Source organism: Amphiura filiformis, chromosome 11 (genome assembly GCF_039555335.1).
Source record: "Amphiura filiformis chromosome 11, Afil_fr2py, whole genome shotgun sequence".
Classification (NCBI taxonomy): domain Eukaryota; kingdom Metazoa; phylum Echinodermata; class Ophiuroidea; order Amphilepidida; family Amphiuridae; genus Amphiura; species Amphiura filiformis.
In genome coordinates, this window is record NC_092638.1 from 14271640 (window position 1) to 14298449 (window position 26810).

The 26810-nt window shown below is 35.1% G+C and overlaps 1 protein-coding gene across 1 annotated transcript in view; it reads left to right on the plus strand.

Annotated features, from left to right (window-relative positions):
* The window catches only part of LOC140164392 (chromosome transmission fidelity protein 18 homolog), an 80632-nt gene that overhangs the window by 35469 nt on the left and 18353 nt on the right, over nucleotides 1-26810 (plus strand). Inside the window, exons 17-18 of the mRNA XM_072187671.1 lie at nucleotides 7049-7179; nucleotides 9279-9363. Of these exons, the coding sequence (XP_072043772.1) occupies nucleotides 7049-7179; nucleotides 9279-9363 (216 nt within the window). The remainder of the gene's footprint in view (nucleotides 1-7048; nucleotides 7180-9278; nucleotides 9364-26810) is intronic.

Below are 26810 nucleotides of genomic sequence, written 5' to 3' on the forward strand. Positions count from 1 at the left end.
GATGGCCGCCAAAATGGCCGCCACCACATATGAATAGATATATCTCCGCTTCTGAAGCAGATATGATGATGATTCTAGTGTCTTTGAATAGGTTTAAGAGGTCAGAGAATTCAAATTTGTACAAATCTAACACACTTATGGGTCAGTCCATATCAAAACAGATTGAGTGTACACCCACCCTCTTGGATTTTGCTCTCCTTTGGCTCAGGGGTACCTTTCATGGACCCCTAGGTGAGGTCACAAGAAAAAATTTCAAATTCAATTTCGTTTCCGAATGGCAGGCCATCTAAGTTTGGCGACCTCGACCAAAATTGGGAATTTAAGGTGTCCAAATGACAAAGCGCTCTCTTTGAGAGGCATTTTCTTCTTAATTAAATCAGTTGTGACCCTCTTTTTGAATGTGGTCACTCCAGTGTTGTTAATTTACCGGTAAATTAAAAATGGCGGTAAATTACCGGTAAATTACGGTAAATTACCGGTAAAAAATGGTAAAATAAGTAAATTAAGTAAATTATAAAAAAGAGTTAAAATGGACGATAAAAATTCAATTCTTTTCATATTACATGTAAGAGCTATAGATACTTGAACACAGTCCTGTTTCATTGAATATACCTTTCCAGATGAAAATTAGCTTCATGAATAAAGCTGAAGTTGTAAGAAGTGAAACAAAAGTTGTGTAGTATTAACGTACATTTTTAGCAAGTGTTTCAATGTTTTCTCTCATAACAATACATGGATACAGAGCCTGTCTAGCCACTCGGCACTGGACTATACCATCTGAGAAAACTACATTCAGTATTATACAATCACATTGCATGTTTTCATCATTTTCGTGGTAGAATAGTTATAATACTAGGAATTTCAAATCAATTGAATGAACACAAAGCTTGTATTTGATCCAACGTTATCGTATTTCGCATATTTCAAACAGCAACGCGAACCCACAACCTTGGATACAATACTAAACCAATACCGAGTTAACTTACAGACACACAGTTGCATACGCTGGCATACATCATGTAGTGTACACTGTACGCAAACAAATTGTCACGCTTGTGTCAGGCTGTGTTCATTGAAATTTGCACTCATGACTGATGGTAATGATCCTAGTCCTTCATACACGTATTTGGATCTAGTTAAAAGTAAACTTGTCAAATGTATACTTCCAGGATGCTAACTTCAACTTACGTAGAATGATGATGTTTTGCCCAAAATACATGTACACAGGGAACACTTTGGTAAAACAGAGACATAGCATTTATATTCTGAATGATGTGAAATCAAAATCTTCAGTCAAAAGCTCACTCATATTTGTGACAAAAAATATGGGACATTTTACCTTGAGTTGTACAGTTCCTTTTAAATGTTTTTAAAACATAGAAAGCTTGTGAGATTGTCAAGATCAACCCCTCACAATTTGGAAGCACCATTGAGGGGGCTTGGGAGGGGGTGCTGCTTTCAGTGCTTTCATCATTTCATTAGCCAGGTTTAAATTATAAGATTTTAATATGTGAAAGTTTTGAGGTGTTATTGTTTCATTTCTTTCTTATGATCATGAGTGCTAATTAATAAATATACAAGTATGCAAGTCACAAGAACATGCTGATCAGCTGAATGCACAGTACATGTATATTGTACACTATATTATAGTAAAAGTATGGGCAGTTATATAGGTAGCAGGGGTCTACAAAATCATTATTTCAAGTAAGTTGTGCAAATATTGCAAACCAAAATGGCATCTACTATAAAACAAACAAACAAAAACAATATTATTAGAATTTTTAATAAAAAAATCCTTTTTTTTTCATAATTTACTTAATTTACTTATTTTACCATATTTTACCACGGTAAATTAAGATGGCGGTAAATTACCGGTAATTTAACATGTAAATTAACCGGTAATTTACCGACTCACAACAATAAATCACACACTGGCTGTGTCTGAAATGCCTAATGCCAAAAAGATTGATTTGAATTTCGTTGGGATTTCAGGGGGTCAAAATCAGCACTTCGTACTGTTCAATCAAATTATCTTTGATTTTGAAGGACCCATGATAATGTCACAGTGCACTTATAGGTCCTAATTATGTTCAGAATGGATTAACCATGTGCCAATGTCTATGAGCAATACTCAAAAAAAGAGAAATTTCTAGACCCCCTACAGAATTTTAGGCCCCTAAAGTGGTTCAGCAACAAATGGCGCTTAAAATCGGCAAATTTTGACACCTAATAACTTTAGGTGTACACCAGATATGAATTTCTAGTCTTTTGCATCTGAAAGAATGTAGTTTAATATTACTAGGAACATAAGTTTTGTTTTGTATTTTTTGTGTTTTGATACTAAGTTGATGGTCCCAAAAATCCCAATTTTTGACTAATAATGTACAGGTTATGGGTACAAAATGTCAATTTCAACATACCCTTTATTTATTTTTGATCATTGTCTTATTTATCCTGTTATTACATAGTTAACAACGTCCGATTTTGGTGTCTAATTATGTTTTCTTGCATGAGAAATACATATTACATAACAAAATCCTGTATTAAGGAACCAATGACCTCCTTATTACAATATGGACGCTTTTGGCAGACATATTGCAAAAGAGGGTCATCGGTTCCTTGTATAGTTTTTTAATTTGCTTAGTTGTATTTCTCATGCAAGAAAACATATATAATTAGACACCAAAATTACCAAAATCAGACGTTGATAACTATGGTCAGAATTCAAAAAGGTCGTTGACCTATGAACATTTTTTGTCTTATTTCTCTCCTGAAAGGTCTGACACATAACAAACTATACATTTTGGAATCCTCATGACCATACGAGTAATTTGATATATTACTTGACATAATTGGGAGCATTCTGAAAATTTGACCCCATAACCTGTACTTTGCATGTGCATCGCGTTGCCAGGAAGTGCATTTTTGACCCCTTAAAATCCATACAGAGGATTAGAAAGTAGTTTTTCTTATTACTTGACTCAAGAGCAACTTGAAATATCAGGATAAATAATACAAATGGCTATAAAGTGATCAAAATATAAAAAATATCATACTAAAATTGGCATTTTGTACCGTATCCTGTATGCATGGTATATAGGCAAAAATGACCATTTTGAAAGCGTCAACTTAATACTAAAACACAAAAATACAAAACAAATCTTATGTTCCTAGTAATATTAAACTACATTCTTTCAGATGCAAAAGACTAGAAATTCATATCTGGTGTACACCTAAAGTTATTAGGGGTCAAAATTTGCCGATTTTAAGTGCCATTTGTGGCTGAACCACTTTAGGGGTGGCCTAAAATTCTGTAGGGGTCTAGAAATTTCTCTTTTTGAATTGCTCATAGACATTGGCATATGGTTAATCCATTCTGAACATAATTAGGACCTATAAGTGCACTGTGACATTATCATGGGTCCTTCAAAATCAAGATAATTTGATTGAACAGTACGAAGTGCTGATTTTGACCCCTCTGAAATCCCAACGAAATTCAAATCTATCTTTTTTGGCATTAGGTATTTCAGACACAGCCAGTGAGTGACCACATTCAAAAAGAGGGTCACAACTGATTCAATTAAGAAAAAGTGCCCTCAAAGAGAGCACTTTGTCATTTGGACCCTTAAATTCCCAATTTTGGTCGAGGTCGCCAAACTTTGATTGCCCGCCATTCAAGAAGCGAAATGGAATTTGAATTTTTTCTTGTGACCTCACCTAGGGATCCATGAAAGGTACCCCTGAGCCAAAGGAGAGCAAAATCCAAGAGGGTGGGTGTACACTCAATCTGTTTTGATATGGACTGACCCTTATGTCTTCATTTACACTGGAATCCAAGATGGCCGTCAAAATAGCACTGCATATGATTAGATATATCTCCGCTTCTGAAGTTCGCTGCGGATGATGATGATGTTAGTGTAATATATTTCAGAGGTTAAAGAATTCAAATTTGTTCTAATCTAAAACACTGATATCTTCATTCACACAGGAATCCAAGATGGCCGCCAACATGGCCACCACCACATGATATAGGCCTAATTATGTATATTTTGGCTTCTGAAGCAGATATGACAATGATATTAGAGTATTTGAACAGGTTTTAGGTGACGAGAATTCAATTTCGTATTTATCTAAAACCCTTTTGAGAATAAAATAGATGGTCATTGATGCATTTTCAGCCTGAGTGACTGCTCTTCAGGATAGGTGAATTCATCAAGTGTCATATGGGGAAGAATTATAATCCATATGGGTATATCATAGTCAGTTCTTTGGCGTTTACTTATATCCTTCCAAAAATATTGATTTGGAGGGAATCAAGGGAACGTTTGAGCATAAAACAGGGCAGAGTTGGGTTAGTAGTTCTTCCCTGCATGGGGAAAAGTGACTAGTGGTGATACTATAGACGATTCCAATTTCACGCATTCTTACACCTTAATGGCTGCCAAAGTTGGGTCCCCGTCGGTTCCATCTCACCTAAAATGTGAAATGATGCAGCCTTGGAGGGTATTTTAAACTGCATTCTATCACCTGTGTTACACGTAGACAAAAGAATAATGACAGTTTACAACACAAAAGAATCTAACATCGAATTTTAAGCGGCTTTAATCCACCCAATTGGGCAGTCACTACACCAGTTTGGTGCATGCGGGGACCGGTCATGGTCGACCAAATTCTGACCATGACTTGGCTCGTTGGATAGGTCATGTACACAAAGATCTATGGGCTGGTTTCTGCTTTGCATATATACAAAATCAATTTTCTTTAAGGACACGTAACTATCTAAAGTAGCATTTTGGGGTTCTAAGAGAAGACAGAACCCCCATTAGCTCTATGAAATAAAATAGTTTGTCTTCCCTTTTAACCTCAGCTTCAGATCAAAATCCATGATTATCTTCTATGCAATGTCCAAACTGTGCCATGCGACTACCATCTACAGAAGAATTTTAATTATAAGCTTTTTAAAACCAGGGGTGTGAGTCACCACACATAAAAAGAGATGGAAAAACAAAAACAAAGCATGAAAACAGCTAGCAGAAAGCTATATAATTTGGGAATATACTAAACTTTTGTATAAAACTTTTTATGTATACCCCTGTTAAATAATACAGAGCCTCGAGGTGTTTGACAGTCCGAGTGCAGATGAGTCCAAAAGACAGCTAGCTACTTTGCTTCAGAAGCTGATATATAATAAATAAATGTAGATATTTATATAGTGCTTTATGCTGTAAACAACCTCAAAGAGCTTGACATTTATTCCACTGTCATTAGAATATGTCGAAACCAGGTTGCAGCCTACAAATGGCGCAGGGTTCATCAGTACAAGGAATGTGACTATATATACCCCTAACAGCTTTCCATTGCACCGGGGTGGGGTGAGGGATATCTTGAGTTACAGTGTGAGTGAAGACTTGGAAGAAATTGAATTCTGTGTCACCTGACACCTATTCAAAGACTCTAAAATCATTGTCCTATCTGCTTCAGAAGCCAAAATATACCTAATTATACCATGTGGTGGTGGCCATTTTGGTGGCCATCTTGGATTCCTGTGTGAATAAAGACATCAGTGTTTTAAAATAGTACAAATTTGAATTCTTTGACCTATGAAATATATTCAAGGACACTAAAATCATCATTATATCTGCTTCAGAAGCGGAGATATATCTAATCATATGTGACGGCGGCCATTTTGGCGGCCATCTTGGATTACAGTGTGAATGAAGACATCAGTGTGTTAGACTTGTGCAAATTTGAATTCCCTGACCTCTTAAACCTATTCAAAGACACTAAAATCATCATCATATCTGCTTCAGAAGCTGAGATACAGCTAATTATATGTTGTGGCAGCCATTTTATGCCATCTTGGATTAAAAAATTCCCCAAAGTGGATTTTGGTGGACTTTGGATATGATATTCTATGATACCTTCTGCTTCTTCGGTGCAAAAATCAGCTTTGTACCAATTTTTTCCGGGTTGCACCTGTTTTTCATCTTCAACAACCACACTAATGTTGCTCACGGTTTGTTATGAACAACAGAAACCGACTGTGAAGGAGGCCATAGCGATGTTGTTGGAGTGACATTCAATTTCGGAAAAAACGACACTCGACCATGGAATTTAATTTTAAGTTTGGTAAATCAAGTAAGTTTCTTCCACTATGAAGACTTAGAAACGCTTGTTTGATTCCACTGACTATTTGCGGTCGAAATTTACATAACACCAATGACAGAAATCATCAACAAAAATCGAATCAGGAACTTGTTTTCACTCGAACATCATCAACCGGAAGTGACGTGACATGGACCGGCAGAATAATAATAATCTGTCGATACCGACTAAAAAGAAGAAGATAATACAAAATGTTTAAAACAAATATTATCCAACTACTACAAGAATTGTGTGATTAATACTTCAAATTTGTGAAAATAAACTGAGCTCAAAAAGAAACTTATAATTTTTCACAAGGTCATATCTTGAAATCCTGTCCATCAAATTGAACCAAAATTACACACAGATTTACTTCAATACTCTACTCTTAACACATGTCAGTAACCAAGCAGTTATCCAACTGACACAACAGCAAAATGCACTGACATGGGACAGCTTCCTGGACCACATTCACAGCCCAGCCCTGTTTCATGAAAAAAGTGTATGGAAAGCAGCACCGTTTTATCATCTGTGCAAGGATCTTGTGTGCATTCTGACAGATTTTTTGTCCTGGGTGCCAAATGTTGGGCTGTGAAAGTGAAGGAAGTCTAGGAAGCTGTCCCATGACAGTGCATTTTGCTGTTGTGTCAGTTGGACAACTGCTTGGTTACTGACATGTGTTTTGAGTAGAGTATTAAGGTAATCCTGTGTGTAATTTTGGTTCATTTTGATTGACAGTATTTTAAGATATGACCTTGTGATTCACAAGTTGTAAAAAATTATAAGTTTCTTTTTGAGCTCAGTTTATATCATTATAAATTATCTGTTTAAGTATAAGAATATAAGTTTTGAAAATTTCATCGCAACTTATTTTGACTAAGTTGAATTGTTTATTTGTTATCAGGTAAATACCCAGTTATTTAGCTCACAAGAGAAGAAGCAACTTGCTGAGTTGATTGACACCATGATAGGATATAACCTTACCTATCACCAAGAACGAAGTGTAGAAGGACAATACAACTATGTGCTAGATCCGTAAGTATTACATTTATATAATATAAAAGTTATTTGCGCGTGATACAAGAAGCACGCAATAGAAAAATATTGCATGAGTCGTAGACGAGTGCAATATTTTTTTATCTTGTGGAATATATTCTTGTATCACACGGAAAAAAGCCATTCAATATTATTATTATTATTATTATTTATATCAGGCTTTCTCTCTACGGTAAAAAAAAAGAAGCTTACATTGGCACCGGGCCTAACAAATGCGTAGGCCTGTTGTAATTAATGTAAGCTTACCTTTTGACCTTCTTGTTTTCTGCTCTTTCCTTCTCCAAAGACAAATTCGGAAAATATACCTGGGTTTATTTGTTGATGTGGATTATATTTCCTAGGTAATTCATCGTTCAGAATTGCCGCAAGTTAAGTTTGTGGTTAGTTTATAAAATCTCCTGTGAGCCGGTATGGTAGCCCTGTTGTTGTATTGTGATGCGTGTTGGTGCTGTCAGGTACCCCGACCATGAAGACACGCGATGGCGTAAGCGATACAATATTATTTTTGAGTCGCACAATATTATTTTTAATATTGTTCACATAGGGGTACTCTTGTTGGACAATAACAATGTGTTTTTATTGTATCGATAAAAAGCCTTATATAAATAATAATTAATAATAATTACCTGTATCTGTCAAGAGACTCATTGCGTTTGCAAAAAACAACCCATGTACAATAATACAAACATGTAATCCAATCCAGTCTACTCAGTTTAAAGCCATATGTTTTCAAAATTGAGTTATTATTCTATGAAGTAAAAAATTATCTTTCTATCTAAACCCCATGCTTATAACTGGTATTTGGTTGCAAAGTTACAACATTCATAGTAACTGTGACTCCTTGTTCTTTGTTTTCAAATCTGTTTCTCGCTTCTCTTTCCATACAGGCCAGCATGCTTATATACAATATATGTAGGCTTTTTAGCCTGGCTTGCACATTTTGTTTGAGCCTGGTCCCATCAGGTCCCAAGCGTGTCTCCACACGGAGCGACCATTTAAACAAACAAACTATAACCCTAACCTATCATTCTGGCTATGTCTCAGTTTCGTATTTGCCAACATTAGCCTGAGTGGACTAAATCTAGTCACATACTATAACTATGCAAAGACAGTTAATCATTGTTGTATAGTTCATGAAATACATCTAGTCAATTAAAAGCATTTTGGAACAAATGTGTTTTCAACTTTGTTTTGAAACTACACAAGTTCTTGGCAAAGCAAACTGAAAATGGCAAATTGTTCCAAATTTGACCTCTCCTCATAAATAACTGGTATGATACGTTAGAAATGTTGAAATAAGAAGACCATCTTTCGTGTCATCAACAAAAGAAAATGCACAATATATTTTAGAGAATAATTTTATATATATCTACATGCGACAAAAATTGACAAAAAATATTGCTGAATAAGTAGGTGGTCAAATTTCACTCATAGCATTTAAGATTTTAAAACCAATATCGGGTATTCAATATGACGTCACTCATGACAGAGTAATCCTCATTTAGATAAAATTCTGTACACAGGCCAAATTACATGATAATCTCAGAAGTACAGCAGCTAAGGTCTTGAAGGACGTTTCCGGCAATCGGCGCCCAGGAATTTTGAATATATTGGGTGTTGGGAAACGGCTGTTTTTTATTAGTTTATAGTCAATATGAGTTAAGATATAATGTTGTGATTGCCGGAGACTTCCTTAAATTTTCACAGGGTATTTGAATTTTTTTTTTAAAGAGAAAAAAAGTTCCAAGGCCTTTATCAAATGCAATTTACAGCTTTAAAATTGAAAAAAAAACGTCCCTACCTACCTACACTAATTTTTTTAATGTTACGCCAATTTTTTTTAGGCCTTAGTTCATTAAAGTACATTGCAGTCGTGTAAAAATCATAATTTTGAAGAAAAAAGAATTGAGGGTGTCCTCATCAAATTTTACAATAGTGCTTTTTATGTAAACACAGAGGGTTGTGAAATTGAATTCCTACCGCAATAACTTTAGAAATGTATAGACCTTAAGTTTGGCACATCTCTCTGTCTTAATCCAGGAACATAACGTATATCCCCCATTGTTTTTTTACTATAGGAATATTGAAGAAGTTGTTCGGTTTAGTGGTGCTCCTCCAGTGAAGCAGATGACCTATGCATCCAAGCAACTCATTGCCAGAGAGGTATGTGACTTACTTAAGGCTAAAAATATAATGCTATGTCTCAAAGCCCTTGGCAGTTTCAAACATGTTGAATGCGGGGTTTGTTTTTTTTTTTAAGATTTTTTTGAAACTTAATTTTGAATTAGTTATTATCAAGTGTTCAAAAGTACACAGCATAAGTGGTTCATGTACATAATTGAAGTAATGCAAATATCAATTGTTTTATACCTAAACTATGGGAGTATCGAATCAAGTGTATTTCTTCAAAATATTTCTCAGAATTTCACAATTTACAGCCCCCAAAAAAGGAAATCAAACAAAGCTGGAGCTGAAATGGATGGGCTAAGAAAAACAAAAGTGCACAGACGCTTTGAGATTGCTTTTTTAGCCAAATCAATTTGAAATCAATTTTAAGTGGCCATTTTATGGAATGGTCGGTTTTTGGCTCCAAGCTTGCTTGACGAGCCATCGTGATCGCGCTAAGTGGACGCTGTATTTTGCTTCATTTTTCGGCCAGTTCCGATGGTGCTTTTTTATGCTAAGGTTATTTCTATGTGCGATATGTGCTTTTAAAATTGAGTTCTAACTTTCTATAAGTTATTTTTCAATCGATTGCACTCCATATTGGGTTGAAATGAGGTGGGGAAAGTAGTTATTTTATGAAAGAAAAGTCCGAAATCGTCATGAGAAACGAGCAATTTCAATCCCTTTGCTTGGTTCCCTGCGTGTGCTAGAGGTTATTTTGGTCTGTATAATTTAAGTTGCGAGAAGATGATGGAAATAGACGGATTGCACTATTTTTCTTTGGCAAGTCAAGTGCACCTGTTTCTGAACACGGACCGAAAGTCATGCAAGCTCTTCGTATTTCATCACGCTCTTTGTAGATTTAATTGTTAGAAACGGTCAATTAAACCATATTGTGGACATGATTCTGCATGAGGAGAAATTATATTTTCAATTTGATTTACCCCTCTTCGCAAAATTGAAAATTTTTCGTATTTTTCCATAGCAAAAACAGTCTAAATAAATGATGTTCCACTTTGCCCAACAATTTTATACTTCAGAATATCAAAGATTAATATGTTTTTTCCTGAAAAATAACATAGTTTTTAGGCCAGGACTTCTTAAGAAATTCAAGACCACTGTTTATTCATCGACTGTGCCGACCAATCTCGCCATTTTTGACTGTTTATTTTGGTTTCACCACACAGAGGTCATGACCTTACGGCGCATTGATTGATCATGTTGATTCTGATTGGACGGTCCCAAGGTCATCACAGTTATGAATGAATAATTCATAAGGGGGGTGGCAGAAATAGAAAAGTTGAAATAAATGTACATAATTATTGAATTCAAATGTGACTGAAATTAGTGGTTTCAGAAATCATTGATCATGTTGATTGAAAGTTGCAAAGTTTAATGTTTTATAATTTTACTCTAGGCTGTGCAATATTAATCATGAGCTAAGTTTTTGAGAGAAATCAAAAGGAATGTCAAGCAATCAATGACAGCCGGGGTGGGGGAGGGGGGTGGACGGGAGGGAAATCACAAAAATATTCCCCAAGATCAGAAAAAGTTACCAAAAAAAAAATAATAATTTGACCCAATTGCTTTTGGAAATTAGTAACAACTGTCGTAAGGGCATGAAACTGGGGTGGGTACAGTCAACATTTGGAGTCAAATTTTTGGAAGGTCAATTCGGGGTCACCAGGGGTCATCTGAGGTCAAATTAGTAAAAACTATCGCATGGGTATGAAACTTGATGGGTACACTGAACATTTATAGCCAATTTTTGTTTAGGTCATTTCGGGGTCACCAGGGGTCATCTGAGGTCAAATTAGTAAAAACTGTTGGATGGGCATGAAACTTGGTAGCTACAGTCAACATTTGGAGTCAAATTTTTGGAAGGTTATTTCAGGGTCACCAGGGGTCGTCATCTGAGGTCAAATTAGTAAAAACTGTCGTATGGGCATGAAACTTGGTGGGTGCAGTCAACATATAATGCCAAATTTTGGGAAGGTCATTTCGGGGTCACCAGGGGTCATTTGAGGTCAAATTAGTAAAAACTGTCAACTTAGTAAAAACTGTCGGATGGGCATGAATCTTGGCTGGTACAGTCGCCATTTAGAGCTTAATTTTGGGAAGGTCATTTCAGGGTCACCTGATGTCATCCAGGGGTCATTTAAAGTCAAATTAGTAAAAACTGTTATATGAGCATGAAACATGGTAGGTAGGGCCTACAGTCAACATTTAGAGTCACATTTTTGGATGGTCATTTCAGGGTCACCATGGGTCATCTGAGGTCAATTTAGTAACAGCTGTCACATGGGCATGAAACTTTGTGGGTACAGTCAACATTTGGAGTCAAATTTGTGGAAGGTCATTTTGGGTCACCAGGGGTCATCTGAGGTCAAATTAGTAAAAAAAATTTGGACGGACATGAAACTTGGTGGATGCAGTCAACATTTGCAGTCACATTTTGGGGTCATCTGAGGTCTAATTCGTAAAAACTGTCATATGGGTATGAAACTTGGTGGGTACAGTCAACATATTCAGTCAAAATTTTTGGAAGGTCATTTTGGGGTCACTAGGGGTCATTTGAGGTCAAATTAGTAAAAACTGTCGGATGAGCATGAAACTTGGTGGGTACAGTCAACATTTGGAGTTAAACCTTTTGGAGGTCATTTTGGGGTCACCAGGGGTCATCTGAGGTCAACTTAGTAAAAACTGTCGGATGGGCATGAATCTTGGCGGGTACAGTCGCCATTTAGAGCCCAATTTTGGGAAGGTCATTTCAGGGTCACCTGAGGTCATCCAGGGGTCATTTAAAGTCAAATTAGTAAAAACTGAATATATGAGCATGAAACATGGTAGGTAGGGCCTACGTTTACAGGGTCACCTGGGGTCAACTGAGATCAAATTAGTATAAACAGACAACACTATTTTTGACATTGGCCTATATATTTTGATCAGTTTCGGTCCACTTGGACCCATTTCTATCCAATTCCACCCGATTTGATTCATGTCGCTAAATAGTAATTCCCTAAATTGATTGATGTATTCTTACATGTATATGCTCTGCAAATGAGATGTACCCATTGAATGTGATCTGTCACATTGCACAATCGACTCCAAGAACAATTACTTTCACTGTTACGAAAAAGCGCAGGGCCACAGCGCCATTGGTGCTCTTGTTTAACAGGGGTGTCGGTTCAGCTTTTTTGGTTTTGATTTACAGCTTGTTTTGTACACATGCTTTGTGCAAAAGTATAGGATCTTTCAAAATTACATTTGTTTGCTAGCTATTTTCAGCTGTTTATATGTGATGACTCACACCCCTCTTTTAGTGAGCAAGAATGTCAAAAAAATGCTTGTTTTTAGTTTTGATTATTTCAACCTTTCTGTATGGATCTACACATTTGATATAATATTCACAAATTTGACTTGAATGTAATGTATGGTGCAGGTTGGCCAGCTAACCTGTCTGTCTGTCTTATGAAACACCCTGAGGAACTCGGCGGGAGCGATTAAGTGCCATCACGCCAAGCTGACACAAGGTCAATTTCGACCAACTTTTACGTCTATTTGGAAACATCATAGCCTGATGGTCCATTTTTGGACGGTACAGTGATTACTCTTGGGTCTATTGAGTGGTGGCAATGGCCGAGATGGGGTTCGAACCCACAACCTTACGATCATAAGTCCAATGCTCAAGCTACTGCGCCACATGACCTGTTCCCTATGAAATCACATGAATAAGATAGTAATAACACTGTATGAGGCTCACCATATATTGTGGCCCATAGGTCCAAAAAACAAAACAAAAATTTAAATACATAAAACAGGGGTGACGATCTTTTTAAAGAATTTCTTGTTAGTTTATGCTCGCAAAATAATCTCATTTGCAGCTTTTGCCTGCCGTATGCGCCGCGGTGCGCCGTTACTGTGGTGCATTATCGCAGCATGTCCTTTGGCTAGTCAAACTTGGTAACGAGGCTATGTGTCACGATATCATCTCCGTTTGCACGTGCGAAGTTCATAATCCCGTGCTATAATGCCTGTCTTTGTAGTGCGTATTTCCGCGATCGCGAATACTGTCGGCCATGTTTGATTGAGATCGCCCATGTGAAAGAATTGCATGCAAATAATGGATCAATATATTGACAGAGACAGGGATCTCTCTGTGGATGAAGGTCTCAAAAATGCTTGGAAATTTAGTTGGCTGGAGGAAGAGCAAGACATTGTTGACTTGGTTGGTGCGGGAGCACCAAGAAAGCTTATTTCAGGGATTATTTTAAGAAAGTCAACAAACGCGGCTACTGTAAATGCCAGTGGTGTGACTGTATGCTGAAATACGAGGATGGTGGAAGTATGTATTCACAGATAATAAATGTTTTTATACTATAAAGTGAAGTATTTTAACAGTTTCTCATTTTTGCATTTGACCCCTGGAACCCCGGTCGCAACAGGCTTAAAAGCTCCGCTTCATAATTTCATTGCCTTGGGGATTTTTCTTAAAGCACCAATCACACCCCTGATAAAATGCAACTTGAGTCAACAATTATAGGTCGTAGTATGTCATGAATTGGTCATCTTTTGTGTCATATGATGTAAAATGAGAAAAATATCACCAAATTTGATTCACTTCAACACAATTTTTAATGAATACATTTTATTTAGACCATCAAATGTATATATTTCTGGAAAGCGTATATTACAAGGATGCCAAATCAACAAAGTATATGACATCATAATACAGGGTGGGTAACCCTGGACCAAAACAAGTATATTTAAAGCACTGTACTTTAAATATGCTTTCTAAACAACACTCCAATGTGCGACATTTAGAATGACGATAAAGTACCTTTAAAGTACAAATAAAGCACAATGACCAGAAAAGTACATTTAAAGCATACTGAAAAAAGCACATTTAAAGTACTATACTTTAATTGTACTTTATACCAAACAAGCACATTTAAAGTACTGTACTTTAATTGTACTTTATACCAAACAAGTTGACAAGTTGACAGCCCTGATCAGCTTACCACATTTATTGAGCTTCTCAAAGTATTGGTAACATAATTGTGTTCACAAGCATATATTACCAGTAACTATCTCCTGTAAACAAGCCTGTATTTGTAAGTCCATTAAAGTCATAATGTACGATCTTATAATATGAATTTGGTTAATTTTTTTCAAACCTGATTTTTTGGAATATTTGTAATGTTTACACATGTCACAACTTGCACCTAAATGGAATCAGCCAAATTTCTTGTGTTTGTAGGTAAACAGAGCAAAGTTCGACATAAAGTCATAATTCAAAGAATTATGACTTTATGTCCTCCCATAGAACTGCGTGTTAAACGGCCAAAATAACAAGCAGTGTTTCTTTCACTTTACCTCGTTATATCAGCTCAAAATTAACAGAAACCATTCCCGATAATTATTACTAGTATTATTTCAGCATTTTGAGTATATAATGAAAAATTTAAATTTGAATGAAATCGTACATTAAGCCTTTAAGTCCTTCAATTTATATAAATATGAATAGTATATCCATTGCAATATACAACCTTAGCACAACTGCCACAAGATGGCCGTTGGTATTTTTCAAATCTAGAAGAATGTAGTCATGTGACTTGTACATGTAAACATCACATGACCACATTAAAGTACATTTAAAGTACACTGAAAAGCACATTTTAAGTACTCTTACACTGCTGACAATACTACCAGGAAAATCAGCCCAGGTAAAGTATAAATAAAGTACTGATAAAGTATGTTTAAAGTACACACTGATGTTCACAATTTGGTTAAGTCCAAAATAAGTACAATTCAAGTATACTCACTGACACTGGAAAAAAACTAAGTCCAAATAAAGTATAGTTAAAGCATAAAAAATTTCACATATTTATCAAAATATTAATAAAGTATAATTAAAGTCATATAAAGCACATTTAAAGTACCTTTAAAGCACAATGTTTTTCCAGGATATGAAAAATAAGCACATTTAAAGTACACTATAATTATGTTCTTATTACCCATAAAGTATAGTTAAAGTACTCATACATTTCTAATGTGCTTTATTTGGTCCAGGGAAGAAATATACAGGGTGGAACAACAACAAAATTAGCATCTTTCTTGTCATGGTGAACCCCATATTTTCTTTTTCTGAAAGCTATGAAGCTCAAAATAAATATGGATTCAGAAAGACATTACATGGGTCCTTCTAACAAATTGGGAAGAAAGAGTTTGGTATCCCTTGGGTTGGTCAAAATACAGGGTGGTCAAAAGTTGTAAAATAATTTCACAATTTTTATGACATTTCAATCAAAACTTTTTTCCTCCATTTCTGGCACTTAAACTAATAGCACAATTGAATTCCTCATCAATTTCCTTAAACATATGTGTACCTTTGAATAAACAGGGTGACTCGGATCAGGCAAAAGATAATCCATTTAGAAATGTCGGATTATAGTATGCACACTTTGTACAGTAACAAATAGGGGAAACTGTCTTAATTAACATTTAATTAGGTAATTCATTAGGTACATCTTTTGTTGCAGTTGATCTACTATGAGGTAGATCTACAATCCAGGATGATATATGTGCAATTTTGTGCTATATTTTCACAATTTTGTGTACAATCCTATGGAGCTCCCCCTACACATATGTTACATATATATTGAGGCATAAATCTCAAAGTTGTCCAATTGAACTGGGAGATTTTGTATTATCAACAAAATGGCATTTGCACCAAACTTTCTACAATAGGTATATATTTCCGAATAAACCTAACTTAAAGTGTGAAGAAAGCGTTTTCATGTTACGGCTGCTCCATTTTTGGTAGACTGAGCTGCATTCCTTTTTTGTTGATAAACAATTCATACGTTTCCATGCATGAAACCATTTTTAAATGGTTTAAAAAATCTATGACGAAACACATCACATCTCCAGTGACTGCCCTGCCCAGAGAAAAAAGGACTGCGGTAGTTGGATATGACCTGTGTGACCCACCATATCTTAACACATAGACTCAACCTCTTTCATCTCCAATCTGAGATGAATGTTAATGAAGTAAAAATCAATGTGAGTGGTAAATCTTAACCAATAACAGATAGGCAAGCATACATGTTTATGCATTAGCCCAACCCACTGTTCACTGAACCCAACCCACGTGGGGTAGCTTTATCTGGGTCAGGTAAAGTTTTATTCAGATTTCCTTTGACAGCATAACCGTGCGCGACGTCAAGCGTGTACATTGGACCTTATACAAATAATACGCGCTGTTGCATAAACAATCAAGACTGCATTTTTTAAAATGAGGTAACAACAGTTTTCTCATGGATAGCTGAGCTGTTGAATCAGAATAGGAATGATGAGTTTTCCATGGTCAGGTCAGAGAGATTAGGGAATGATAAATTAAACTGGTCTACTACAGTAGACTACGTTTTTGGGTGAGACATGCAACCTTATTGCCCATGATTTCACACAGACTTAATAATTTTATGGATTAAGGGTGGTCTTAACCCTGGAATTATGGAAACTTTTGGGCCTCATAACTTTTATAAATTGTTGGTCTAAAGTATATAAAAGTATACATATTTAGAATGGAAATGACTTAATGAATCTGTGAGGCCAAATTTGGGCAAAAATGCTCAGTTTTGGAGAAAATCCAAAAAAAACAGGGTTTTTTGGCCCATTTTTTTCAGCCACCGAAACAAATAATTTCTTGAGTATTAAAAAAATTTTCATTAATTTTTAAAATATCTAGGAATGATTTTTTGTTTTTAATTTTGATCAAACGTGGGAAATTTGCACCAAAAATGGTTAGAAAATGCTCAATTTTGTCCAAAAATCATTTTAAAAAGGCTGGAGCATTTTTGCCCAATTTTGGCCTCACAGATGGATTCATCAAGTCATGTCAATTCTAAATATGTATACTTTTATATACTTTGGACCAACAATTTACCCCACAAATTCCATAACTTCAAGGTTAAGGGCTGGGGTATGAACGTTTGGACAGTATTTATTTTGGGACATCAGAGAACATAAGACATATCGAATTGCATTCTGAATACAAAGAATGTCATTCTGATATCAAATAATTTTGATTTTTTGAAATTTGCAATTTAATACACATTTTATGGCAAATCATTAAAATTTGATATTTTTGATATTTAACAGTACTTGAAGTAAACTTTATAAATCTGATGATTTATACTTAAAGTGTATGTAGGTGGGATGAAAAGCCGACGATCAATTGAAAATTTTGACCTTTTCATTATTGAAGATATGGATTTTTTTCCCAAAACACCAAAAAAAAATAGGTCTTTTTGGGAAAAAAATCCATATCTTCAATATGAATGGTCAAAATTTTCAATTGACCGTCGGCTTTTCCTCCCTGCTACATACACTTTAAGAATATATCATTATTTATATAATTTACTTGAGGACTGTTATATATCAAAAATTGAAAAATATCAAATTTTTATAATTTGTCATAAAATTTGTATTATATTGTGATTTTCAAAAATAAAATTATTTGATATCAGAAAGACATGCTTCAGATTCAGAATGCAATTCGATAGGTCTGAGGTGCTCTCATGTACTACAAAAAATACTGTCGAAACGCAATAAACGCTCATTTTAGATCCCTTAAGACCACCCTTCAATTAGAATGATTCCATTATTCTGTAAAGTAACATAAAATATTTAAACAGTTCATAGGTCATCATATTTACTGCAAGTCAAAGAATGTTTTGATACTTTTCAAAATAAAAGCTTTTAAAAACAAAAAAATCATGGAATTGGTGAATCCTTGCAGCACCTGTCCAACCCCTGCTGACAGTAATATCAAATGTTACAGGTACACCAGCTTGTTTAGGGGGACTATATAATAGGGTATTTTCATCTCAGACAGGGTTGCCAAACCCGCAATTTGGTAGCCCAATTGGGCGACTTTTGAAGATTTTCCCCGCGACTTTTGACAATTTCCTGTCCCATTGAAACCAATGGTTAAGAAAAAATTTGGGCGACTTTTCAACATTGGCTCCTGTGACTTCCGATAGTTTCCTGCCCCATAGAAACCAATGGTAAAGAGAAAAATTGGGCGACTTTTCGATTATTTGACCCGCGATTCGGGCTGAAATCTTTTGGCAACCCTGATCTCAGAGGCTAATTAGGTATTATTTCGGATATTAACCATGACAGCAATCGCCATTGTCCTCGGCCGCTTATCACAGCCTTTCAAGTGCAAAATAAATTAAGTTTTTGCTCCACTGAACGCATGGTATGGTCGATTTGAGCCTTTGTCAACTGCTCAGAATAGCCAACGTATAAAAGAAAGCATTTTGAATTGTAATTAAAACTAAATCCAATATTTGTTATGTTCTTCATTCACTGTAAGGTGTAATTCAGCAATTAACAGGCCTGATATTTTCCCGATTTTTGTTTCCACTCAAATGGATTTTTTTAAAAATTTTGGGAGTGTCCCTGGACCTAGAGCTAATGATGTTTAATTATTTAAAAAAAGTTTTTTGTGTGTTTAATATACAAAATTAAAATATGTGTTGATGTCAAGCTCTATTAAGGGATCTGGAATGAGCATTTCGGCAGTATTTTTTGTGGGACATGAGAGCACATCAGACATATCGAATTGCATTCTGAATACGAAGAATGTCTTTCTGATATATCAAATAATTTTAATTTTTGAAATTCACGATATAATACAAATTTTATGACAAATTATTAAAATTTGATATTTTTCACATTTTGATATATAACAGTCCTCAAGTAAATTCTGTAAATCTAATGACATATTTTTAAAGCGTATGTAGCTGGGAGGAAAAGCCGACGATCAATTGAAAATTTTGACCTTTCATATTGAAGGTATGGATTTTTTTCCCAAAAAGACCTAATTTTTTTGGTGTTTTGGGAAAAAAATCCATATCTTCAATACGAAAGGTCAAAATTTTCAATTGATAGTCGGCTTTTCATCCCACCTACATACATACACCTTAAGTATAAATCATCAAATTTATAAAGTTTACTTCGAGTACTGTTAAATATCAAAAATATCAATTTTTAATCATTTGCCATAAAATGTGTATTAGATTGCTAATTTCAAAAAATCAAAATTATTTGATATCAGAATGACATTCTTCAGTATTCGAATGCAATTCGATATGTCTGATGTGCAAGGAAAATGTGTATAAAAAATAATAAAACATATTTTTTTTTGTAATTTTGAATTGTTGGTACAAATAGTGTGTTTCCAAATATTTGCCCAATGTTGCATAATTATTTGATGGAAAATGCTTCAAACAGGACTTCAGAATCCATGAAAATTTATGATTTTGAGCCTAAATTATAAACACATTTTCCAGGGGTGCTGCCCCCTTTAAACCACCCCCAGTGGGCTGCGCTCGCATTAACCCTACTTTTTAGCTGCGGGTAGCAGCTCTATAAGTCACCATGTCTCTCCGTCTGTTAGTCCGTCCGTCCGTTAGTCCGTTAGTAACAAACGCTAAAAAATGCTGTTACGTCTGCCTTGTTTGTCGCATGGCTATGATACTTGGTGAGGGGGAGGGCCTATACAGGCCCCATACTGGAAAAGAGATTCGTCCCGAAAAAAGGAAAAATGAGGTGAAAATGAGGGAAGTCAAGGGAAATTGAAGAGAATTAAGGAAATTGGGATTTTTTTGAAGAGAATTAAGGGAAATTGAAATTTTTTTTTGATTTTTTTCAGAAATTTTTTTTTTGGAAAAAAAAATTTTCCGAAATGTTTTCTTTTTCCGAAATTTTTTTTTTGAAAAATTTTTTTCCGAAATTTTTTTTTTTTGAAATTTTTTTTTCCAAAAATTTTTTTTTTTCCCGAAATTTTTTTTTTGAAATTTTTTTTTTGAAATTTTTTTTTTCCGAACACTGAAATTTAACTTTGAATTCCTTGTCCCGCAGCGACCGCTACGGATCCGACGGTACTTGTTATTTTAGGAGCAAGTATCACTTATGAACTAAAAATAGTTATTAAATCAAAACACATACTTTGAGGCATTTTTGTCAAAAAAACACTTCAAGATGACCTTTCCATTTGACCAAGTTGCTTGGTCAAACCAGAGAATTCTCATCTTCTCTGGTCAAACCAAATTTGATCATAATACTTCAGTGATTGAAACAGGACTTGGCAAATTCATCAGGTGTATCATATCAGGGACCGTATCATACAGTGTCCCTGCCAATGCTGTAGGTAACTGAGAATTTGAACCAAATAAGTACTTTCATACATGATTGTGCTCATATTGAACGAGGAATCACTCATTTAAAAAAGCTGTCAAATAGTACGATGCCATTTGTGATTGTCAAGTAAATCTGAACAGTTTAGAGAAAATTGCAAAGAAAAGTATTGTGGTTGTTTGAGTTGGCAATCACTCATCCATGGACTATAAAATCAATGATCCATTACTATTCCATTCATTAAGGGAAACCTTGATGAATACCAGACCTTCCTCTATTGTTATCTCTAATAATAGATCTAGAGATGTCCAGATCTTGCAGTCCAAGGCCATTTTCATTTGCCTAACAAGCCATGATTCCCATACTTGTTATATTTTGAGGTCAAACTGGCACTGCCCTTTTCAGATTTGAGGTTGCATTTTTAAGGTCTCATATGCTCCAACAGGCGGGCTGTTACTTATCCGCAATTTTAAAATCAGCTATTCTACTTTTAAATGTTAGCGGCCAAAAGACAGGACTTTAAGAGTGCACAGTGTTAAAGGCAATTACTTAAAATAAAAAAGATTTACTTCAAAATAAGTTCATATTTCATGTCAAGTGTATTTGTGACACGATCTGGTCCATGGGGCCAAAGGAGGCAATTGACTTACTACTGTAATTATTACATTATACATACAATAAGCTATCATTTATCTGAAAACACCAAAGGTCTAGCATACTTGGTTCTAAAGTTATGAAGTTTTTGATGTCTATTTTCTTATGTATTTTATTGTTTTTTCCTCCATATTTTTACATTTATCTCTGTTTCAAATTTGCTGCCTTTGGCCCCCATGGAGACAGATCGTGTCACATTTAATCATGTGTAGAGGGGTCGTAATACCTTTCTTTCAGCTGACTGTAGATGGGCTGCTCAATTATAATAAGTCAACTTGACCATAACACACTTTGTAGTTTGTACATAGGCCTGTACAGTAAAAGTAATTGCTTTGATGACCTACAATCCCCGAAATATGTCCTTGGAACGCTTTAGGCATCTTTAATGAAATCAAACATGTATTTTTTTCACGGCAGTGAAATGATGCCACTTGCACCCACATCTCATATGCACAGTTTATCCCTTACATACCCTGTGTCTTGAATAGCTATATGGCCCACCAACCTTGTAGTTAAAGAGACTAGGAAATAATTCCTAATATCTCATACCTAAATGTGTATGCCATTATCTAATCTTGCCCCACTAACAACTTACTATTTAGCCCTTGGCCGGGGAAGAGTCTGTTAAATGTAGGAATTTTTTAGCCTTTTTTATAAACATGTTTGTAATTGGCTTATAGCCATCACATGGTGACAATACACATAACTGATTGGTTACCATGTCATGGCCAGGCCTGATCACAAAATAAACATCATCTGTATAGAAAACTATGCAGTAGGCGATTTACTTCAGAAAATTACTACATTGCACAAAACTAAGTCCATTATCTATAGTTAATTGAATGTTTATTGACTCTGATAACCCATGTGTATAAACCTGTATAATATTGGTGTTCAGTTCATAAAAACAGGACCATGACCCTGACAAAAGCTAGCAATAAGCTGTATAGGTAGCTTAATCAAAATTCCTTTGAAAAAAAAGGAATGGGGCGCCCAATGTGAGCTTGGTCGTGATGTGGTGTATTTCATGGTGTTTAGATTTGGTATTATTATCTCTTGCAAACCCGGTGACACCTCATTATAGAAATCAGATCTGTCGATAGGTTGTAAGAGGGGATAGCCTTTTCCAGGCACAAATTGCGCCATATACAGAAAGTTTTGCTACTTTGCAACACAATAAAAACTTAAATGCAAAATGAGATCCTGTAGGTGGCTCCTGAGGGGGCTTAAAAAACTAAATGCAAAATGAGGTTTTTAAAAAATATTGTTTTCCAGAGTCAAGACGCAGGTGTCATTATTAAGCCTCATATCACTTATTTTTTGTCGAATAAGTGCAGAGTAGGTTAGATATGAATATTAAATGTTAGACCAAAGTAGCTCAAAGTACATTTACTATACACCTGATCCGTGAACTTGTCTTTTTTAAAGACAAATTCTTGTTAATGTGGATAAAAATGTTCAATATTTGGAATTAGAAGACAGCTGGGCCATCAATTAACATTTTTCCCTTTCCCACCTTCCATCATTCAATGTTGCGACACTTTGGAGACACGCTGAACACATTTGCATGTCTCAACATTGCACGGGGAGTGGGGGGATTTTTTTTCCCCTAAAGACGCTTTAACAGCCATTGTCGGTAAGAATGGGACCGAATTGGGACTTTGTGATTCAAGTGCGTCATGGATTTTCTTTTAAAAAAATAGGATGATACAACATCAGTCCCAGAAACTACCCCAAAAATTTTAGCTTCCTCGCTCATTTCGTTTGTCCGAAAAAAATCATTGAAATTTTGGCCTCATAAACATCGTTAAATGGTTTATCAATTAGCAGCCACTAGAAAATTAGCGCCAACGCTGGCCCAGTGAAAAGAAAACATTTTTGAATCCTTTTATGGGTATCATTACAATGACACAAAAACATGGTTGGGTTACCATTGGCGCGTCATAATAATCAAGATTAAAATATTAGTGAAAAGCGCCCTCGTGCTGTTTTATGTGCCTTAAAACTCATTTCGCCATTAAGCACCCATGAAAAAAGCAAGTTGAAATGGATAAACTAATTATTTAGAATCAAATGCAAATGCAAAATTGATGGGTTCTCGTTGGCGCAAGAAGAAAATGGAGGTCAAAGGTCAAATTTTCTAATTTTGAGCCATTTTCACGCCTCGTTAATTTCATGCACCAAGGTCGAAGAACAGAAAAAGTGGTGTTCAGTGGTAAACAAACTAACTCTACTAAAAGAAGCAGTAAAAAGCTTGGGTCCTGTTGGTTTAGTATTTTTTATGATTTTCTAAATATCATCTTAAGGCAAGTAAACAGTAAATAATATGCCATGCCGTACTATATGCGAACTTTAAGCGTCCTCTACTAGATGTGCCAACAAGTACCCATGGTGTTTTAACTTTAGTTAGTTTATTCAAGTGCTGTTGCTTGCATTTCTGTGGAAATAGGTGTGGGCTCATGTTGGCGCAAGGATATTTTAAGGGTCAAAAGGTCACTTCAAAATCACAAAATGCTACTTTTATGTTAGTTTGTGCGACCAATATGCAATCTTCAAGTATCCATTTCTCGATGCGCCAACAAGTACCCATGGTGTTATAACTTCATTTAGTTTATCCAAGAGCTGTTACTTGCGTATCTGTAGGAATATGTTTGGGCTTATGTTGGCGCAATGATATTCTGAGGGTCAAACAAAGGTCAATACAAAAAACTCAAAATATGACAAATTGCATTCTTTGAGTGTTGGTAATTTCAATGACAACAAGATCCCATAATTTTTTCACTACCTATAACCTATGCCAACTTGATTTATTACATTTTTTCATAAAAGTCCTTGGGATAATATTGACATATGATTGTGAATATTTAAAGAGCCAAATATTACAAGTATGTGACCAACTTCTGCATTTTTATTTAAAATGCAGAAGTTACAAGCTATGAAGATCAATATTGCATTTTGACTGCAATGAATCAAAGTTTATAACATGTGCAGGCTTATAATATTTTTGAGTTCCTAAATATTTTTGTAAACCATGAAAACTTAAAATGTGTACCTTCAACTTGGTTTGTTGTGGATATGGTCACATGATCTGAAAATGCAGGGTAAAAGTTTCGATTTATACACATTCTGCATTCAACAAAATTAAAGTGTTATATTCTTAAATATCACTGCGCCATGAGCATCCCATTGTTATGACTTCAACAACAATACACTCCATTTGTGGTAGAAATTGGGACAATGTTTGCGCACATTTTCACAGTTGCACAAACTGGCAAAAAAATTGCTCTTGACTTGCTCTTGACCTTTGACCTTTAAAATATCCTTGCGCCAACATGAACCCAAATAAATTTCTACATAAATGCAAGTAACAGCACTTAGATAAACTGCACTTAGTAAAAACATTATGGGTACTTTTTGACACATATAGTAGTTGACGCTTGAAGATTGCGTATTAGTTGCAGGAACTATCAAAAAGTAGCATTTTATGGTTTTGGATTAACCTTTTGACCTTAAAAATATCCTTGCGCCAACATGAACCCATACTAATTTCTACATAAATGCAATTAACAGCACTTAGATAAACTGATTGAACTAAAAACATTATGGGTACTCTTTGGCACATCTAGTAGTGGATGCTTGAAGATTGCATATTGGTTGCAAGCTGTTGCACGAACTATCATAAAGCAGCATTTTATGGTTTTGGATTAACCTTTGACCCCTAAAATATCCTTGCGCCAACATGAGCCCAAACTAATTTCTACATGAATGTAAATAACAGCACTTAAATATGGTGAATGAAGTAATAAAAATTCCTTTAAAAGGAATAGGGTGGGCAAATGAAAAATTGTCAAGAGAAATGAAAGAATGAGTAAGTCAAGTTTACAATTAAAAACAGGGAAAATATGACACAACATCGATTTCCAATAGGGGAATAACACGAAACGTATAAACAAAGTAAAAAGAGTTTTTAACTTTATACGTTTATGCGTTTGTTATTCCTACCATTGGAGGTTGTGTCATATTTTCCCTGATTTTAATCTGATCTATTGCTTATCCTTTGTTCTCTGCTGGTCAGTTGGAACAGATTTTCCCTGTTTTTATATTAACCCTTCACATCATAACACAAGACGTTTTATGTTAACATTTTATATAAAACATGGTTATAAAACTTTTGTAGATAATAGTTATTTTAAAAACATTTTCGTAATCATACCTAGAGGTTTTTTTTATCATCAGATAGAAAGACTTCTGCTCATCTTCTCTGGTGCGACAACAGGGCTGGGGTATCTTTCCATATCAAAGTTTAAAAATCTGTCATATCAATTTCCTCAATATGTTGTATTGCAACTTATGAGGGGAAATGTTTGATTTTACAATATTTCGATATTATTTTTTAACTTTGTAACTTTATTATGATTAACATAACTGTATTTCAAAGCGTCAAACTATATCATTATATTGTCCCAACAAAAATAATCCAGGGAATAAAATATTCATTCATATGTTTATTTATTTTATTCAACCTGGGCCATTTCTACTGGTACACATGCATTCTAATAATTTGTCTATAATACCTTATACAAGCATCAAAGATTTGAAAAGTAAATAGCCTATGTACACACTGCACACAATGCACATACAAGCTGTATTTCTACATGCCGAAGCTGTCAGTATAAAATGATATATATGACCTTCACGATGCTATTAATTTAGCCCAAAGATTAGGAAAACTAGCAAAACTGGTGAACTGGTACTGTTCAAATAAAAACATCTGCAAATCTTGCTGCAATTTCCAAATAGTATTTCTATTACTTAAATAATTATTTTTGTTATTTCTTTTAATACAAACACATTACTGCCTATGACTTACTTTTATCGTATTACTTACATATCAAAATCAAGTAATAATTACAAAACTCGCCAGTAAACTATCACCTCTGTGGGTGTTTGGGATATAACCGCACGAATATTTTCTCAACACTGCGGCATGTGAAAAAGTAGGTCAATAGTCAGAGCATACAGGGTGGGTGCGGCAGGGTGGGTGCGGCACGCCGCACCCACCCAAAAACACCATGGGTACCTGTTGGCACGTCCTGTTGTGGATGCTTGAATATTGATGGAACCCCTATTTGGTCTATTATTTACTATTTACTAGGCTTTAGGATGATATTTAGAAAATCATTAAAAATACTAAACCAACAGGACCTAAGCTTGTTTCTGTTTCTTTTATTAGAGTTATAGTTTCTTTACTACTGAACACCACTTTTAATGTTCTTTGACCTTGGGGCATAAAATTAATGAGGCATGAAAATGGCACAAAATAAGAAAATTTGACCTTTGACCCCAATTTTCTTCTAGCGCCAATGAGCGCCCATCAATTTTGCATTTGCTTCTAAATAATTAGTTTATCCATTTCAGCTTGCTTTTATATGGGTGCTTAATGGCACAACGAGTTTCAAGCCACAGAAAACAACACGAGGGCGCTTTTCACTAATATTTTAAACTTGTTTATTACGACGCGCCAATGGTAACCCAACCATTTTTTTGTGTAATTGTAATGACACCCATAGAAGGATTCA